This window comes from Theropithecus gelada, chromosome 6 (genome assembly GCF_003255815.1).
Source record: "Theropithecus gelada isolate Dixy chromosome 6, Tgel_1.0, whole genome shotgun sequence".
Lineage (NCBI taxonomy): Eukaryota > Metazoa > Chordata > Mammalia > Primates > Cercopithecidae > Theropithecus > Theropithecus gelada.
In genome coordinates, this window is record NC_037673.1 from 75625718 (window position 1) to 75640736 (window position 15019).

The 15019-nt window shown below is 41.7% G+C and overlaps 1 protein-coding gene across 3 annotated transcripts in view; it reads right to left on the bottom strand.

Annotated features, from left to right (window-relative positions):
* Positions 1-15019, bottom strand: part of SERINC5 (serine incorporator 5) — a 146786-nt gene that overhangs the window by 52773 nt on the left and 78994 nt on the right. For all 3 annotated transcript variants that reach the window (XR_003119906.1, XM_025388616.1, XM_025388615.1), the window contains exons 4-7: positions 14622-14704; positions 12280-12373; positions 4276-4487; positions 1301-1396 (exon numbers count right to left, since the gene is read on the bottom strand). Coding sequence is in view for 2 of the 3 variants with exons in the window: in XM_025388616.1 (XP_025244401.1) it covers positions 1301-1396; positions 4276-4487; positions 12280-12373; positions 14622-14704 (485 nt within the window). In the remaining variant the exon portion in view is untranslated. The remainder of the gene's footprint in view (positions 1-1300; positions 1397-4275; positions 4488-12279; positions 12374-14621; positions 14705-15019) is intronic.

Below are 15019 nucleotides of genomic sequence, written 5' to 3' on the forward strand. Positions count from 1 at the left end.
AAAGCCAGAAATTAATACATAAACAGACATAAAAGAAAGTCTTAAAGAGATGAAATTTATGTACACTTACTGAGTCAAGATAGAATATTAAAAAAAAAAAAATTAAATCCAGGATAGGCAATACTCACTTAAGACCTCTACTTACATTACTTTCCACTGTAAATAGCAACAAGGACAAGCCCATAAATAGTATGTATATATGCTAAAACTTTCAAAATTATCATTGCACTAGCTTTCCAAATTTAAGAGGAAACAACTTCAATTTTCTTAGACACTACATTTATTTAATTTGATTTATATAAGCTCAAATATACCCAAACATACATTTATATATGCTTATGTGTATGTATATATGTATGTATGTGTGTATATATTTACATTTATACATCACAAAAGTAATAGAGAGGGTAAGTTAAGTTTCTGCAAGTTACTTAAGTAGCAGGATCAGTCTATAAACCGGGCAGTCCGACTTCAAAGCTCATGCTCTAATCACTATGTTCGGCTGTCTCTGTAAATAAATGTCATTTAGGACGAGTGGTTTGAGGTCACATAGCCAGTAAATCACGGGATCTGTGCTCAGATCCTGCTCCCCACTCCCCACTCCCCCACATTCTTTCCACTCTCTCTGTTCCACTGCTATAGTCAGAAAAGAAAAGAAATACAACTAAATTAAGAGGTTATTTAGGCCTAAAAGCAAACTCTACAGCCAAACCTTTCCTCCTGTCTGTCCTACACACCAGGAAGAATTGAAAAAGGGAATTTTCCTTTACATAGCCCAAGTTAAAAACTTTTTTAACTTTAAAAGAGAGATGAAAAAGTCTAGATCATCTCTCTATTGTGATTTAGTACACTTCTAATAATGTATTTTTCAACTTAATTTTTGTGGATACATAGTAGGTGTACATATTTATGTGGCACATGAGATGTTTTAATACAGGCATGAAATATGTAACCATCACATCATCTACAATGGGGTATCCATCCCCTCATGCATTGATCCTTTGTGTTACAAGCAGTCCAATTATACTCTTTTAGTTATTTTTAAATGTACAATTAAATTTGACTATAGTCACCCTGTTGTGCTATCAAATACTAGGTCTTATTCATTCTTCCTATTTATTGTGTACCCATTAATCATCCCAACCTCCTCCCAAACCTCCCCCAAACCCTTCCCAGCCTCTGGTAGCCATCCTTCTGCTCTCTATCTCCATGGCCTCTCCAATATTTAAACAATAGTTCACTCCTCCATGAAAGAAAATATTCACACCGCAAACACAAGCCCCCTAACAGGCTGGCTTACCTACTTCTGCAGGTTTGCTGGACAGAGCTGAGAAGGTGAGGTAGGTGACATAGCAGCTTATGACCCCTGATTGTAGGAGCCCCGAGTGCGGCTGTCCTGAAAAATGACAAGAGACAGACAGACAACAGGTTTTAATTTGAAGAAAAAGAAAGCATATGCCTAAAAAACCTGACAGTCCCCATGACAGTCCTCAAACTTGAGCATCCACCTTTAAAGGAAAGAAAAGAGAAAAAAAAATGTAGTGTGTTTCTCAGATAAAACTAAAAAGATATTAAGGGGGAGAAAGTTACACACTGAGCTGAACATTGCTATTTTAAAGATGTCAGGTTCTGCCAAGTTCTCTACCAATACTTTATCAAGCCTATGGCTATACTTAAATACACTAACTAGTCTCCCTGAGGTTTGTAACATTAGTTCTTAAATCCCAAGATCAGAAAAAAAATTACCGTCGTTGTTGATAAAACCACATAGCTTAGTTGGGGAGGGGAGTAGGCGGTAAACCAGATTTCACAGGGGATGTATTCCGGATTCTACAAGGTCATCACATACCACAATCTATGACAGGACAAAAAGCTCTTACCTGCCAATGGACAAAAAGCTTTTGGGAACAGAATACAAGAATTGCTCTTGGCTAAAGAGGAAGGCTATAGGGCTCAGCATTCACTGGGAGAAGGGCTTTAAGGTTATTTATTGATTCATTTATTTTTAACTTTTATTTTAGGTTTGGGGGTGTATATGCAGGTTTGTTGTAAGGGGAAAATTATCATGGGGGTTTGTTGTACAGATTATTTCGTCACCCAGGTATTAAGTCTAGTACCCATTAGTTATCTTTCCTGATCCTCTCCTTCTTCCCACCCTCCACCCTCTGATAGATAGGCCCCAGTGTGTGTTGTTCCCCTCTATGTGTCCATATGTTCTCATCATTTAGCTCCCACTTTTAAGCAAGAACATGTGGTATTTGGTTTTCTGTTCCTGTGTTCATTTTAAGGATAATGTCTTCCAGCACCATCCATGTTCCTGAAAAGGACATGATCTCTTACCTTTTTATGGCTACACAGTATTCCATAGATTCCATAGTGTATATGTACCACATTTTCTTTATTCAGTATACCATTGATGGGCATTTAGGTTGATTCCATATCTTTGCTATTGTGAATAGTGTTGCAGTGAACATACGTGTGCCTGTGTCTTTATGTGAGAACCATTTATATTCCTTTGGGTATATACCCAGTAACGAGATTGCTGGGCCTAATGGTAGTTCTGTTTTTAGGTCTGAGGAACTGCCACACTGCTTTCCACTATGGTTGAACTAATTTACATTCCCACCAACAGTGTATAAGTGTTCATTTTTCTCTGAAACTTCACAAGCCATCTGTTATTTTTTGAAAGTTATAATATTTCAAGTAAACTAAAGGTTCAGATCTTTCAGAGTAACCAGGATGTGATAAGGGATCTCTCTTTTTTTCCCATGAAATTTTCGACCACTTACTGACATAAAAGGATGCAGTTTTACTCAGTCTTGTGGTCAAATTTGTTTCCAAAATTATCATTATTAAATTATAATTACCGATAAAGACATAAAACAGACCCTGTTATAATGTTGCTCTTTGGCAAGGGAATAAGATTTCCCTTAGCACCTAATGGTACTAAACCAAATATTTCAGAACATTATCCCTATTTCAAAAGATAAAGATTTAACCCAAAGATTTTAATCAGAATATCAAGTTATTCTAGGAACTCTTAACTGATCAATTAAAGGGATTAGGCAAATACTCTCAATTTCAATAATGGTCTTAAAATTTTTAGTAGAGGAAAACATAGTATTTGTGACTAGTTTTTTTTTCCTTCTTCTTCTTCTTTTTTGACACAGAGTCTCACTCTGTCACCCAGGCTGGAGTGCAGTGGGGGGATCTTGGCTAACTGCAACCTCTGCCTCCCGGGTTCAAGCAATTCTCCTGCCTTGGCCTCACCAGGTAGCAGGGACTACAGGCGTGCGCCACCACAGCTGGTTAATTTTTTTGGGTATTTTTAGTAGAGACGGGGTTTCCCCATGTTGGCCAGGCTGGTCTTGAACTCCTGACCTCAGATGATCTGCCACCTGCCTTGGCCTCCCAAAGTGGGGATTACAGGCATGAAACACCGCACCCGACCACTAGTTGCCTTTTTAAACCACTATTTTAGAAAGGATTCAAGGGGGCTGTAAATTTATCGCCTATATTTTCCTACCTAGAATCTGAATGTCATGCGCATTTTCATCACCTATAGGGTCCGACACCCACAAAAAAACATCAGACCAGGGACATCTCACTGTAAGCCCAAAGACACTATATCCTGGCTTAAGAAACCAAGAGTAGTTTATAAATGACAATTCACATGTATACTTCCTAAAGCACTTTCAAATGCCACTGTCTCTTCCTTCCGGCTTTGAAATGACCATGAGCAAGGTCAGGCTCACATGTTTCCACTGACTTCACTGAGGAAGAACCTGGCTCTAAGGAAGGTTAGCACATGGGCCAGCTGCTGGCTGAGCTGGGATGGGATGTCCTGCTTCCTGACTCCCAGACCACACTGCCCACAGCCTTGAGTGAAAGATGACCCGAGAACCAACCCTTTCTGCGGCCCTTTCATTCAACTTTTACACAGAGATTGTAGGCAAGCTCATAAACAACTGACTTGATATACTTGGAAGGCATTTCCCATTTAAAGGCTCCTTGTGGTACATTATTTAGCAAAGGCAGTATCTTCCTATTCATTGACTTCGTTAAGTTCAGGTCTTTCTCGACATGAGAAATGCTTGCCTATCACGGCTCGAGCGTGAGATATGAAGAGACTGGAGCCCCACCTTGCCCACTACTGACACGTCCACAGTAAGTTAAGGAATACCCTAATTCAAAAAAAAAAACAAAAAACCATTGAGTTTGCTCAAAGGCACTTAGGAAAATATAAATAAGGAAGAATGGAAAAACCATGCTTACGATTTTGGACACAGGGCGAGATGGCTACCAATGAAATAAGCACGCACAGGCCTCCATTTACTCCCAGCAGAATTTTGTTTTCCATGCAGCCGTCTTTCTGTGTGTAAAACACTGCCATCAAAACCAAGCCTCCAGTGGCAATGGAATACATGATGAGTGTCACCAGGGCCAGGGAGGCGTACCACAGCTTGTTACTGGCTGTGCCTGCTGTCCTGTTTCTCCGGGAAGTGGGTAAGAGGGAGAGGAGAGAAGACAAGTCAATGAAGCCCACCATTCTCTGATAACATTCACCATCCCTCAGGCAGTAACTAATACTACAGGCCACAGGCACTGGTACCCAGCTGCCCAGAAGACACATTATTTTGGCAGTGATTGTGCTCTATCAAAGCTAGAAGGTTCTGGTAAATATGGAAACTTCTTGACTAAAGCTTAGAATTTTCTCTCAACACTGAGAGAATTCCACTTTCTGCAGCAAATGTATTCATTCATTAAAATGAATAATGTCAACCCAAATGAGAGACTGAGGCAACAGTCTCAATCCACCGAGGTTTACTGAGCCAGAGGTTTGAGGGTGCACCCAAAAACACACAAGTCACAGAATCTTCTGTGGCTGGTGCTCCCAAAGAGGTTGCAGAAGGCTCGGATTTACCCATTTCTTTAAAGGGGAGAAGGCATGCAGTTTTAAAGGGGACAGGTGGTGAGGCAAACGCGACATTCTCCCGAGATTTTAACTAGTGCCCAGTAAACTCCGCTATACAAGAGATATGATAAACATTTCAAAAGGGAGTAAAGGAAGAGTTCATTATATAGTCTCAGGGTAGGCAGAGAAATGACTGCTCTCCTGGCTTTGTTCTGCACCTGGGAAGATAAGCTTGTATGGGCATTGTCAGTGTGAAATGTAACAGACTGCAATTCCATGGACAAGGAGCTAGACTTAGGTCGCAGACCAAAAGTTACAGCTGATATGCCCTTTTTTATGGGAAGATACATATCTTGAAAGGTTTAGGGATCAGCAGATAATTTACTTATGAGCAATTTGAGGGCAGTAATCCGGGATGCACGGGGCCTTTTGCCTTCTGTAGAAGTCTACCTAATGTGTAGTCCTTTGACACAAGGTTGGGAAGTCACAGCTATCTATGGGCAGGTGGGAGGGAGACAGCAGTGTCACGTGACTCTGTCTCCAGGTTTAACTCTCTGTTTGGTGTAATGAGTTTGAGCAGTCCTGAGACTCTTCATTTCCTTTAGCCACCTACAGACTTTATTCTAGCTTCTCCATTCTAACTGTGAACCACCCTGGGTCAGTTTTTGGCAGGAAGAAAAAGTTGCTCTTCACTGGGCTTCTCCAAGTTTTCTCCATAAACATAGAGCCCCAAAGTGCCATAGTCTCTACTCCAAAGTGCTGCCAGGAGAGGTGGCTCACACCTGTAATCCCAGCACTTTGAGAGGCCAAGGCAGGCGGATCACTTGAAGCTAGGAGTTCAAGACCAGCCTGGGCAACATGGCAAAACTTTGTCTCTACAAAAATTAGAAATATTAGCAGCGTGTGGTGGTGCAAACTTGTAGTCCCAGCTGCTTGGGAGACTGAGGTAGAAGGATCACCTGAACTCCGGTGGATGACGGCAGCTATGAGCCATGACTGCACTCCAGTTTGGGCAAGAGTGAGACCTGTCTAAATTTTTTTTTTTTTTTTTTTTTTTTTTTTTTTTGAGATGGAGTCTCGCTCTGTTGCCCAGGCTGGAGTGCAGTGGTGTGATCTTGGCTCATTGCAACCTCCACCTCCCAGGTTCAAGCAATTCTCTGCCTCAGCCTCCCTCGTAGCTGGAATTACAGGCACCCACCACCATGCCCGGCTAGTTTTTGTCTTTTTATTAAAGACGGGGTTTCACCATCTTGGCCAGGCTGGTCTTGAACTCCTGACCTTGCGATCCACCTGCCTCTGCCTCCCAAAGTGCTAGGATTACAGGCATGAGCCACTGTGCCTGGCCCTAAATATTTAATAATAATAATAAATAAACTTTTAAAAAAACAGAAACAAAGTTTTGCCAGCAGCTCTTCTGGATGCCATCTTCTTAGGGAGAAAAGAGAATTACCTTTACTAAGAACCATATTGGCTGCCCTTAGCTCTTTATTCCTTGAACTGAAGAGAAGGGCCTGTAACTGTGCTGCTTCTTTATCTAAAATAGTATCAGGGAATACTAAAAGAAAATTTGACATTAAAAAAAGTTAAATAGATAGGAATAAATTCTGGTGATCAACTGTATGGTAGGGTGATGATGGCTAGCAGTAAGGTATTGTATATTACAAAACAGCCAGAGGAGAGGCTTTTGAAGATTCTCAACACAAAGAAATGATACAGCCTGGCCAACAGAGCAAGACCCCATCTACAAAAACCAAAAACCAAACCAAAACAAAAAACAAAGATATTAGCTGGACATGCTAATTAGCTGGCTTCTTGGGAGGCAGAGGCAGGAGGATCTCTTGAGCCTAGGAGTTCAAGGCTGCAGTGAGTTACGACTGCGCCACTGCACTCCAGCCTGGGTGACAGAGTGAGACTCTGTCTCTTTAAAAAAAAGAAAAAAAAAAAGAAAAGAAAGAAAAAGATGATAAATCCATGAGGTAATGAATAGCCAACTACCTTGATTTGATTACTGTATGACATATATGTATCAACATGTCAAAATGTACCCGATAAATATGTACAATTACAATACATCAATTAAAAAATAAATTAGGGCACAGTGGCTCACACCTGTAATCCCAGCACTTTGGGAGGCCAAGGCGGACAGATTACAAGGTCAGGAATTCGAGACCAGCCTGACCAACATGGCAAAACCCCATCTCTACCAAAAATACAAAAATTACCCGGGCATGGTGGTGCATGCCTGTAATCCCAGCTACTTGGGTGGCTGAATCGCTTGGACACCAGAGGCAGAGGTTGCAGTGAGCCCAGATCATGCCACTGCACTCCAGCCTGGGCAAGAGAGGAAGACCCTGTCTCACACAAAAAAGGAAATTGTTCAGAACAAAGAAAAGTATCTATAAATGCTAAATGAACTAGACAGAACAACAGGGAGAATGAATTGAATGAATCATTGTCATCTGCCTTATGATTATATTGCTCTTTGTAACCACATTCTCCCAAACCTCACAGAAAAAGCAACTTACTTTATGCCCTCACAAAACTGGAAAGTGTTCAAGCAACCCAGTTAAAATGTTTTAATGATGAAAAAATTCCTGCAGCCAGAAACAAAGAAAATAGGGAGGAAAGGCCAAAATGAGAATGACCGTCATATTCCTGAAACTGTGCCAGACACTCCAATGGCCTTGGAATTATTCTAACATAAAAGGCGTACAAAGGAAATGAGAGAAAATGGGATTTTAAAAAGGAAAAAACAATCTAAGAGCAAATAATAATGGATGATGGGGAGACAGCATGAATTATACAGAAAAAGGTAAACACTGCTGACTGGTTTGTGGGTGGGAGATGACCAACACTTCTATTCACTATTCTTTTTGGTTATGTTATTAGAATATGAAGGACTTTCTTACAGTTAATTAATATTTACAGTCCATCCCAAAGTTAAATCTTCAACCCCAACCTTTCCCCTGAACATCACTTATATTAACCAACTGTTCATTTAACAATTGGAGACCCACTCGAAGGTCTAATTGGCATCTCAAAGTTAGCACATTCAGGCTAAGGTAACTTCCTGATATTGACACCCCCATTCCTCCCTCCCCCAAACCTGCCATTGTGCAATCATCCCAACCTCAGAAAACAGCAATTCCATCTTCCCATTGTTGGGGGAAGAGAGAAAGAAAGAGGAAAGGAAAGAAAGGAAAGGAAAGAAAGAGGAAAGGAAAAGGAAAAGGAAAGAAGGAAGGAAGGAAGAGAAGAGAAGAGAAGAGAAGAGAAGAGAAGAGAAGAGAAGAGAAGAGAGAACAGCACANGAAGAGAAGAGAAGAGAAGAGAAGAGAAGAGAAGAGAAGAGAAGAGAGAACAGCACAGAAGAACTGCGGTCACTTTGAAAGCTTCTTGCTGCTCTCCCCTCCCCCACCCACCTCCACTCAGAGCTGGCTTTGGAACATATGAGGATCCAGCTCCTTGGTACCACAGAGTTCCAGACTACTCCTCCCTCACCTGGATTGTCTCCCCCTGACCTCCTTACTTGCACCTCTGATATCTTTTCACCTTTCTTGACTTAAAACAGATTATATTCCTCCCTTCTTAAGGCCCTCTGGTGCTCTCCCATCCCACTAAAAATACAAAAAAAAGTCTTTACACTTGACACCTAAAGCCCTTTGTTTCAATGCTAATAGAGAATTGACACTGTAAACCACAAAATTTGAGCTAGAAAGGAAAAAAAAGAACACACCAGTTAGTCCAAACACATTATTTAAGTGTGAAAACTGAGGTCAGAGGGGCCAACTGTGAAAGAGTGAAAGAGCAAGCATTAAAAGGGGCACTGAAGCCAAACACAATGTCATCCCAGTACTTTGGGAGGCCAAGGCAAAAGGATCTCTTTAACCCAGGAATTCAAGATCAGCCTGGGCAACGTGGCAAAACCCCATCTCTACCAAAAAAAAAAAGAAATTAGCCAAATGTGGTGCCACATGCCTGTAGTCCCAGCTTCTCAGGGGGCTGAGGTGGGAGAATCACTTAAGCCTGGGAAATTGAAGCTCCAGTGAGCCATGGTCACACAACTGCACTCCTGCCTGGATGACAAAGTGAGATCCCATCTCAAAAAAAAAAAAATAATAATCATAATCATAATAAAAAGAAAAAGAAGAAAAGAAAGGGGTACTGAAATCTGCATCCCCTGGTTGCCAGGCCCAAGACCTTTCTACTCTACTGTTTTCAGGATCATCTACTTCTCAAGGTGTTTACAAAGAGATAAATGAAAAAGGGAAGAAAAGGTACTTTAGTTATTCTATTAAGAGCAATGAGCATATTTTCTAGATTCTTATACCCAAGAGTCTGTTAAACTATAAACATGTTGACAATAGGGATTTTTGTTGGCATATATGCCTCAAAGCTTGGATAATAGCAACACTATTTGTTGCAGACCTTTTAAGTCATTCTAACTGAGTTTCTGAAAGTTTTTAAAGCAAAAAAACTTTTCCAAAATGCCTGCTAAAAACATGGCATCAATAATTAGTCCCAGAAAATGGATTCAGAATCAATCAAAACATTAAAGTCAGACTGAAGAAGCACAAGTGTTCTCAAGGGAACATACTATTTAATGGGCAGATCAGACACCAAGGATCAAAACTGTTAATATTTTACCATGAAGTTCCTTATTTGAAGTATACTTGTGAAAATTTTAGGATGATGAATTTATTTTCTAATACAAAAATCAAATTGAAAGCACATTCAGGTCAGGTGTGGTGGCTCACGCCTATAATCACAGCACTTTGGGAGGTCAAGGTGGATGGATTACTGGAGGTCAGGAGTTCAAGACAAGCCTGGCCCACATGGTGAAACCCCGTCTCTACTAAAAATACAAAATTAGCTGGGTGTGGTGGTACACGCCTGCAATCCCAGCTACTTGGGAGGCTGAGGCAGGAGAATCCATTGAACCTGGGAGGCGGAGGTTGTGGTAAGCCGAGATCACACCACTGTACTCCAGCCTAAGCAAAAAGAGCAAAACTCTATCTCAAAAAAAGAAAGAAAGCACATTCAGAATAATCAAGGAAAGAGTGACTTTTCATCAATTAAAATTCACTTCCAACTTATTGTATTTCTTCTGGACTACTGAGAAAATAGGGTCCCATACAATTATAGTCACCCATTTGGCTTATCTTTAAGAAAACTTCAGGCTGAGCGCGGTGGCTCACGTCTGTAATCCCAGCACTTCGGGAAGCCAAGGCGGGTGCATCACGAGGTCAGGAGATCGAGACCATCCTGGCCAACATGATGAAACCCCGTCTCTACTAAAAATACAAAAATTAGCCGGGTGTGGTGGCATGTGCCTATAATCCCAGCTACTCAGGAGGCTGAGGCAGAAGAATCACTTGAACCCGGGAGGCAGAGGTTGCAGTGAGCCAAGATCGTGCCACTGCACTCCAGCCTAGGTGAGAGAGCGAGACTCCGTCTCAAAAAAAAAAAAAAAAAAGAAAGAAAGAAAATGGTGCTGCCTCAAAACAAGATCTAGTGGAGACCACAACATAAATTACTGGATCTCATGGATAACTCAAAATGCAGACACTGTACAATAACTGATACAACAGCCCACTTCAAATGCAGACATCTGTATAATTATAGAGTTTAGAACTTTAAAACATAGCAAAACATATCTGTAGGATTACTTGTATGACTATTCAGTGTTGTGTAAACCATTTGAAAATTGTTCATATTTGGCCATGCTTAATCCAATATTTACCAAAGAGTCAAATGACTAACTCTATCTTTTCACTTATGCATCCCAACAACAGCTGTACCTCATGATTTGATCCTTAAAACCAAAAGAAAACAACAACTACCAAGTTGAACAACATATTCAGAATAAAAAGTATTGAGAGTATTTGGACAGTGTATTTTGTTTTGTCCATGGTAAAAGTAAACTTCACATTCATATGGCACTTATGATTTCAAAAATTTGAGTATAAAATAAAATGATTCCTGTAAAATATGCAAAAAACAAAAGCCTTACTGGGTACAATAGGTAGTTGTTTTTATTCATATTTTATAAGTAAAGAAAGTTAGGGCTGGACGCAGTGGCTCACGCCTGTAATCCCAGCACTTTGGGAGGCCGAGACGGGTGGATCACCTGAGGTCAGAAGTTCGAGACCAGCCTGACCAATATGATGAAACCCCATCTCTACTAAAAATACAAAAATTAGTCAGGTGTGGTGGCATGTGCCTGTAATCCCAGCTACTTCGGAGGCTGAGGCAGGAGAATCGCTTGAACCCAGGAGACGGAGGTTGCGGTGAGCCGAGATCGCACCATTGCACTCCAGCCTGGGCAACAAGAGTGAAACTCCGTCCCACAAAAAAAAAAAAAAGGTAGGCAGAAAGCAGCTAAGTGCTTTGTCCAGAATCACAAAGAGGGTCAATTAGGTCTTAGAACTCAAGGGTTGTCATTTTCTCAGTGTGGCTTAGCAAGAAATAAAAGTAGCTATTAATAGCTGGGCATCTCCCACTTGGCCCAGGATATGAACTCAACTTCCAAGGCACTTAGAAAGAGTCTACTTTTTTCAAAGACAGGATGGTTTTCTAAGGTAGCACAACATATCTTCCTAATGAAGGAGTCCTTTTTCCCCTCTTGGGAAGTTGAAAAGAAATTTTAAAAATCTTTTTTGTTGAGACAGGGTCTTGCTCTGTTACTCAGGGTGGACTGCAGTGGTGTGAACTCAGCTCACCAAAGCCTTGACCTACCAGGTTCAAGTGATCCTCCCACCTCCTCCTCCCATGTAGCAGGGACTACAGGCATGTTGTACCATGCCCGGCTAATTTTTTATACAGACATGGTCTTAGTATGTTGCCCAGGCTGGTCTCAAACTCCTGGGCTCAAGTAATCCTCCCACCTTGGCCTCCCAGAGTGCTGGAATTACAGGCATGAGCCACCATGCCTGACCCAAACATTTTTTTAAAGGAGGGAACTATTCTATCTCATAGTCTGCAGAAGATGAATCTCCACCTCCAAAGTTTGACTTTTGTGTTCACTTTTTAATTTTACTTTTAATTTCATGAGGATGGGAGGCTAAGATGAAGCCTACCCAATTTTTTAGCCACCCTCAAAACCAGAGACTGACAGGTATGAGCAGGGGATTGAGTGTGGCTACTTCACACCACTGGCTGACTTAGAGGCCAAACAAGGGAGTAGGGGCAGGGGGTCAAAACGTGAGAAGTAAACGAAGGAGAGGAGTAAATGAAGAGGTACAAAAAAGCAGGTATAAAGAGAAACAAAACTGCAAATCCCTAGCAATGCAATTGAGTACAGCCTTTATCAAAACTGGGCAGTTTCTGTGAGTCAATGGGAAGCTTTCCATAAAGGCACACACCAGTTCTTGTTCCACTTATGTGCAAACTCCACGAGCAGGAGGAGCTGGATGCCTATGAAGAGGAAGCCTCCGACGGCTCCCACATAGCGCCAGGCTGCAAAAGACCATGAAGAACACAATGAGGCAACCTTTCATTGTATTTCGCTCAAAAGAGAATAACCACAGCTAATTTTTACTAGGTAAGTGTACCTAACACAGTCAATTCCCACATGACCATATAAGATATGTATTACAAGTTTCACTCACTTTACGGAAGAGAAAAATTGAGAATCTATGTAGGTTGACAACATCTCTGTCAATAAATGGTATAGCTGGGATCTGAACACAGGCAGTCTGACCCTGAAATATCCAAGCTTATCCTCCACACCACATCTGCCAGGTACCCTGACAGATGCCCTCATTCATAAAATCCACAATGACCCACAACTTAAAAGCTAACACAGACTGCCAGAAAAATCAAAGGTTCAAATTTTATTGGGTAAAAAGTCAACAACGACCAGTAAGGAAACAAGGTTCAGACAGGGGACGGACAAGGACTCAGCTCGACTTCTGGCTCTACCACAAAGATGGCAGGGCCATCTTTTAACCTTGAATAAGTCACATCACGTGGGTTCCAGTTTGTCTATAAAAATCTATAAAAATCCAGTTTGTCTATAAAAATCACTGAGCTGGGGCTGGGCACGGTGGCTCATGCCTGCAATCCTAGCACTTCGGGAGGCTGAGGCAGGCGGATCACTTGAGGTCAGGAGTTGGAAACCAGCCTGGCCTACATGGTGAAACCCCGACTCAACTAAAAAAAAAAAAAATTAGCCAGGCATAGTGGCTGGTGCCTATAATCCCATCTACTCAGGAGGCTGAGGCAGGAGAATCGCTTGAACTCGCGAGGTGGAGGTGGCAGTGAGCTGAGATTGCACCACTGCACTCAGCCTGGGTGACAGAGCGAGACTTGGTCTAAAAATAAAAATAAAAAAAATAAAAAAAAAAAGACTTTGCTTGGCTGGGCGTCGCAGCAGATCACAAGGTCAGGAGTTCAAGACCAGACTGGCCAATATGGTAAAACCCTGTCTCTACTAAAAATACAAAAATCAGCCAGGAGTGGTGGTACGTGCCTGTAGTCCCAGCTACTCGGGAGGCTGAGGCAGAAGAACTGCTTGCACCCGGGAGGCAGAGGCTGCAGTGAGGCGAGATCGCGCCACTGCACTCTAACCTGGGCAACAGAGCAAGACTCCATCTCAAAAAAAAAAAAAAAAAAAAAAAAGACTGAGCTAGACCAGAGGATTTCTAGGTCTCTTCTCTCTCCAAATATACATTCTAATACATAAAAGGATCTCTGTAGAGAATTTTAAAACTTTTAACAGTATTTTAGGTAAAAGCAAGACTTAGGGAGTATATGAAAAACAACTAGCCAGGCCCTGATATATAACTTATGAAGGATTATGGCTATTCCTTATAAACTGACACAATCTAAATGTTTAGTTTAGTTTTGTTTTTGAGACAAAGTCTCACTCTGTCGCCCAGGCTGGAGTACAGTGGCGCAATCTCGGCTCACTGCAACCTCTGCCTCCCAGGTTCAAGCAATTCTCATGTCTCAGCCTCCAGAGTAGCCGGGATTACAGGCACACACCACCATGCCTGGCTAATTTTTATATTTTTTAGTACAGATGAGGTTTCACCATGTTGGCCAGGCTGGTCTCGAAATCCTGGCCTCAAGTGATCCACCCGCCTCAGCCTCCCAAAGTGCTGGGTGTGAGCTGCCACACCCGGCCTGAATATTAATACCTTACTTAGGAAAGTGAATCCATTTGGGTTGAACAAAATGCTCTGAACCACTGAAATTCAGGTTTTTTCCTCAGGTCATATAAAAAAGAGCCCCCTGTTTCAGCTATGATAAAAGGCTTCATATTAATGAATTAAGGCAGGTTCTAACAATAAAGAATATAATTCAATGCTCCGGAGCTTGACATAAGGTAAGTTTAAAAACAGACTGAAAGATGCTTTTCCTGTCCCACTATCACTGCAGCAGACATTTAGCTGTTGACAGCCCTGTGCTCCCTGTTTCTGGGTTTTCTGTGCAGGGCTTGGAAAGAACAAGGTCTCCCAGGCCAGCAGAGTACCGAAGTCCTCTTACACCCTGCCTGCAAGTGGCATGCGGTAGTGAGAAGAGGGGAGGTAGACAGGCAATGGTGGAAAAAGTATGGGCAGGTAAGTCAGGAATTTCTTTTGAAGCCAAAAGAAAAATCATTAATTCAAACTATCAAAGGTACTTTGGACTGCACTTCTGAGCAATCTGACAAAATGGGTAAAAACAAAACAAACAGGTACCCAAAATACCCCATTAGTACCGTTCAGAAAGGTGTCCTGATCTGGAATGAAGAAAGCTCCTGAGCACATGGCCCCCAACAGCAGAAGTTTAAAGAACCAAAAGCTAGAAGGGGGGGAGGGGAGAAAAAAAGAGGAAATGTATTTAAGTGACATTCAAGGACAAAGGACCTCTTAGAAGGTAAAGCATATCAATCCATGATTCTGCCATTGGGCAATGTCCTCTCCTAATCGAGGGAAAGTAATTAGGTGACTCGAAGAATGCTTTTTCCCATAATAAGACTCAGTGCAGCCTCCAATTGTGCAAAACACCATTTTATTGCATGGGTGGAAATGACCCGGGGGGAAGGTCTTGGAACAAGAAATAAACTTTTTGTCTTGAGTAAATTTCACATCATGATACCAGGTGTTACAAATAAGA